Source organism: Suricata suricatta, chromosome 2, assembly GCF_006229205.1.
Source record: "Suricata suricatta isolate VVHF042 chromosome 2, meerkat_22Aug2017_6uvM2_HiC, whole genome shotgun sequence".
NCBI lineage: Eukaryota > Metazoa > Chordata > Mammalia > Carnivora > Herpestidae > Suricata > Suricata suricatta.
This window is the reverse complement of record NC_043701.1, coordinates 106,582,420-106,587,445: the sequence shown is the minus strand read 5'-3', so window position 1 is coordinate 106,587,445 and position 5,026 is coordinate 106,582,420. Positions and strand designations below refer to the sequence as shown.

The window sequence follows — 5,026 nt, the reverse complement described above, 5'->3', positions numbered from 1 at the left end:
AGAGAGAGTGTGTGTGTGTGTGTGTGTGTGTGTGTGTGTGTGTGTGAGCAGGGGAGGGTCAGAGAGAGAGGGAGACGCAGAATCTGAAGACAGGCTCCAGGCTCTGAGCTAGCTGTCAGCACAGAGCTGGATGTGGGGCTTGAACCCACCAACCATGAGATCATGACCTGAGCCGAAGTCGGACACTCAACCGACTGAGCCTCCCAGGCGTCCCTTAATACAAATTCTTAGAAAACTGGAAATAGAAGAAGACTTCCTCCTTTTGACAAACAGCAGTTATGAAAAACCTGCAGCTTGTGTGCTTATGTAATGCTAAAAGACTGAATACTTTCCCCCTAAACTCACGTTTATTTAACATAGTACAGGAGGTCCCAGCCTAGGCAATGAATATAATAAAGTTTATTTAACATAGTACAGGAGGTCCCAGCCTAGGCAATGAATATAATAAAGTTGTAAAGATTTTGAAACTCCCCAAAAGTGTTGCCTACACTAACTGCCCCTGCTTTTTCCTCTCCTACTGTCTTCAGTTGGCTCAAGGCAGGCATCCCCTCCCCCACCCATCATTACACCAGAACCTCTCGCAGAGATTATCATTCACCTCTGTATCATCAAACCTCACAGTTCATTCCTCAGGTAATTTGACCTATAAGCATCATTTAACATAGCTGATGTTCCATCTTCCTTGAAACTCTTTTTTCTCTTTTTTAACCTGCCTTTTGCTTCTTTCTGGTTTCCTTCTGACCTCACAGGCCACTTCTCATCAATCGTTTTTTTGGTAGCACCTCACCTCCCCAGCCTCTGAATGGAACACTCAGAGCTCAGCTCTCAGACTTGTCCTCTCCCAGATTACTTTAAATCCCCCCTATATCCTAATAATTCCTGATAATGTTATGAATCTCTGCCAGAACCCTTCCCCTCAACTCCAGATTTCTTAATCCAACTGTCTACTTGACATCTCCATTTTGATTAATAGTGAACAGCTAAAACTTCACATACGAAAGAAAAAATTCCCAATCTGCCCATCAGCCCACCCAAAGGCTCTGCCCCCTGCAATCTTCCCCATGTCCGTGAACAGTCTTTCCAATTTTCACCTAGCTCAGTCAGAAAACTGCACACCATTCTTCATGCATCTTTTCAACATCTGTCCAAACTGGTCCCCAAATCCTAACAGAGGACCTTCAGAGAAATCCAGAATGTGATCATTTCTCCAACAGCCTTTATCCAAATCACCGCTGTCTTGTGTGTATTAACTAACAGCCTCCTCACTGATGTCCTCGTTCCCACCCCTGCTGCCTCTATATTCCGTTCTCTGGACAGTGGCCAGCACGATCCCTTCCGACAGAAGTCAAACCACATTTCTCTTAAGCTAAAAACATCCAAGGATTCTGAGGAACCTTTCCGAGTAGCATATTTCCCTTCTCCTACTTCTGGTTCCTATGGCCAATGAAACTGCCAAAGTACTTGTAAAATATGCTACTATATATTCACAAATCGTGTAGCTGGTTTTTTGAAACTAGATGCAGGATATTCCACTTATTCCTATTAGTTTTCAGCATGTTAGTTTCAGTCCACCATCCTGTCTGCTGAGATCATTTTAGGTCACAACTCTGCATTCCAGACGGTACCAGCAACTCATGTCGTTGGCATACCATGTATGTTCCCCTTCAAATCATTGACAAAAATGTTGAGGCCCCCCAACGTCTTGCGAGGTGAGGTGGCATGCGTGGTGTGCCCTTATGGGTAGGCCATGGAGCTCTTGAGGGAAAGAAGAGGGAGCTTTCCTTCCTGAAAAACACTTCAGCCTGCACCTACTTGCTCTCAGACATCTCCACCTGCCTCCTCTCTGCAGGCTTCTGGAAAAGGGAGCTCAAGAGTATAACCATACTGTCTTTCAACTTGGTGCCCATGAGCACTGTGTAATTCTATCTCCTCTCGCACACACAACAAAATGAGGGGGAGATGAGAATCAGCATGAATACGAATGGAGAAAAGAGTTACCGGTGATGAGAACGGTGACTTGTTTGGGAATTTCAGAATTAAACAATTCTCCCGATTCCCAGACTTTCCTCGGCGTCCTCCCCTCCAGGAAGGCCAGGGGGACATCCCTGGTGAACAAAGGTTACCCAGTGACTTCTTGTATAATCTGCATCGTGTTTGTGCTCTGCCAGGAACGTACTGCCAGCAGAGGGAGGTCGAGGCCATCATGGAAGGTGATGAGGACGACAGAGGCTGTTGCTGCTGTAAACCGGGCCACCTGCCACACCTGCTGTCCTGCAACGCCGCGTTTAACCTGCGCTGGCTCACCTGGGAGATCACACGGACCCAGTACATCCTGGAGGGCTACAGCATCATAGACAACAACGCGGCCACCATGCTCCAGGTGTTCGACCTCCGCAGGATCCTCATCCGATACTACATCAAGGTATCGCTGCTCTGGGCCCCCGGGACACGTGTCTGAGTAATCATTCTGGGCTGGCCCAAGAGACTCCGGAAGAGCTTTGCAAATAGCTAGATTCTGAAGCTTCTCCTCATCTTCTGAATCTGAGACCTAGCTAGGGTTAGGAACCGCCAGTTTTGCAAAAAATCCTCAAGGGCTTTGACGTAGCCTTGGAGTTCATACTTTGAGTCACATTCTAAGCGTGGCTCAGAGACCATTCCTTTCCTTCCGTAGATCTGTGTCTTCACTTTGAACACAGCACAGCTGTGGTGATGGCGGCGATGATAAATTGAAATGTCCTGAAAATGTCACCAAGCCCCAGAGTTTACGTGTTATAAGTTATCAATTTAGATACTCTGCAATTTCCACTTTAGAACCAGATTTATTTTTTAAGCTTAAAATAAAAACTCAAAAGTATAGCGAAGTGATCCAATTAGGATTAGTTATGGCACCTCTCTTCCTCGCTCATTTGGGACTAATCACAGTACTTTCCTGTTGCTCAGTATCCACGTCCCCCTAACCTCTATTCATCCTCAGAAGATGAGCCAGCTTGGAGTGAAGACTCCTGGAAAATAAATATAAACCTTGAGCAAGGGTGCAGAGGGACAATCAGGTGAAGGTGTTTTCTAACAGCGGGGAGGACAGTCTTTGTGCTGGCTTCTGTTCAGAGGGAGCACTTTGCATGGACAGAAGCCTGGGTCCCAGTCATCAGAGCGGTTCACATTTTAATGCCATTTAAAACGAGAATGCTTATCCATCTGAGATCCCGGACTCCCTTCCAGCCGAGGCTGTGAGAGGTGGCCCAGCAGAAGTGAGGAAATACAAAATAGACAGATAACACCAGTGCCTCAAGCTTCAGGGGTTCCAACCAACTATGAGAAAGACATAGAAATTTGGAATAGCTCCCGAGGAGAGCCCCACGGGTGCGTGAGTACTGCTAAAGTTTTCAGGCAATAGAAGACAGATTGTAGACAGTCAGAAGGTTAAATAATTCGTAATGATCACACCCCAAGGCAGTTGCAACAAGACATGTTGGTGAAACCCTTTCCTGTGTGTGCAGAATATTCAAGACGGATTTTGTGGTTCATATTCACCACCTTCACGTGTGGTGAGGGAGTGCAGGAACTTACAGCCACACCTCACATGAACTGTGGATGTTTTGCCCAGTCACATGCCCTGGGGAAGATTGGGAAAAGCAAATCAGAGAGTGGTGACCTCCTGCCTCATGACTCCAGGGTCTGCTCCCTTGGCCTTTATAAACTAGGCTGCAAGTCATTTTCTGCACAGAGTCAATCCTGGGCAAATACAGCGTACCAACCGGGAGTAAAGTTGGCAATGGGTCATGAAATAACTGTGTCACACTTGTGTGAGAAGTGTGTTTCTGTCACACATGAGTGAAGAATGGAGCGGTGGCTCTGTTCCAGGAAGTCCTAGGGACTCAGGTTCCTTCCAGTGGCCAGCCCTACCATTTTAAGTGGCTCCCCCACTTCATGTTCCAAGATGTAAGCCCTAGGGTTACATGGATGGAAGAGAGGACACAGGAAATGAAGACCAAGGGCATGCCCCAGTGGTCCCCTGGAAACGCTCCTAGAAGCTGCCACAGCACGTTCTTCGTGTCTCCCAGTGGCCAGGTTGTCCTGTGCCCACAGTGAAGGAAAGTACATTCCGAGCAGCCTTGAAGCCAGGTGGAAACCATCTGGAACTTTCCACTGTTGTTTCCGGTATCATTTCCACACTGCCCCCCATCCCCACCTTTGGACACACATTCCTGAGCTACCCGTCCTACCCCTGCTGGGCTCCCTCCTCCTCACTCTCCCTGTGCTCACAAGCTGCCTTGGGGCCTGTGGCTGGCGTTCACCTCACCTCCGCCTTCCAGCAGCTCTGTCAGCACAGGAGCCGTGCACCTGACTCCTCTTTGGGTCCCCAGAGTTCAGAGTGATGACTTGTGTACTGAGGTCTTCAGTGAATTTTCTGGACTGAATGAACAAAGGTCCCGGGTAATGTGGATCTGGGGTCTGGGCCATGCAGTCTGGATGGTTGATATCCAGATGTAGGCAAGAGTCTGAGTGACCTGCTGCGGGCAGGCATTGAAAAAGGGTTTCAACACTGAGCCACATCTCTGTGAATCCAGAGCTCCCCATAAACAGCCTTTCCGTGGGCCACACTCGTGGGCAGACCCAGCCTCACACGACGGAGCCAACGAGTCACCATGAGTGAGAGAAGGGAGAGGGAAGGACGAGATACCTTCTTGGGTTTTACCCTCTTGGCTTTTCCAGAGGCCTTGGGGTGGCACTCCGGGACCTACTTTTTGATGCCTCCCTCCCTCCCTTTAACTGGTAATTGAATTGATATTCACTTTGCTCTTCTCATGCCTCCCAGTCCCCCAAATGTTCTCTAAAATGACCATTTGCCACTGATAAACAATCCCAGGATAAAGTGCAAACAGCAGAGGCTGAAGGAGCTCCCCTACTACCCCCAGAACCTGACGGATATTTCATTTGCGGGAAAACAATGCCCTTAACTGACTTCCAAGAAAGGGGAGAGTGATGCCAATGTGAGAGTTTCAGGTGGGGGCGGGGAGGTTAGCAG

The 5,026-nt window shown here is 48.2% G+C and overlaps 1 protein-coding gene across 1 annotated transcript in view; it reads left to right on the top strand.

The window, feature by feature from the left end:
* Nucleotides 1-5,026, top strand: part of PCNX2 (pecanex 2) — a 292,774-nt gene that overhangs the window by 254,624 nt on the left and 33,124 nt on the right. The window contains exon 27 of the mRNA XM_029919353.1: nucleotides 2,169-2,422. Within this exon, the coding sequence (XP_029775213.1) occupies nucleotides 2,169-2,422 (254 nt within the window). The remainder of the gene's footprint in view (nucleotides 1-2,168; nucleotides 2,423-5,026) is intronic.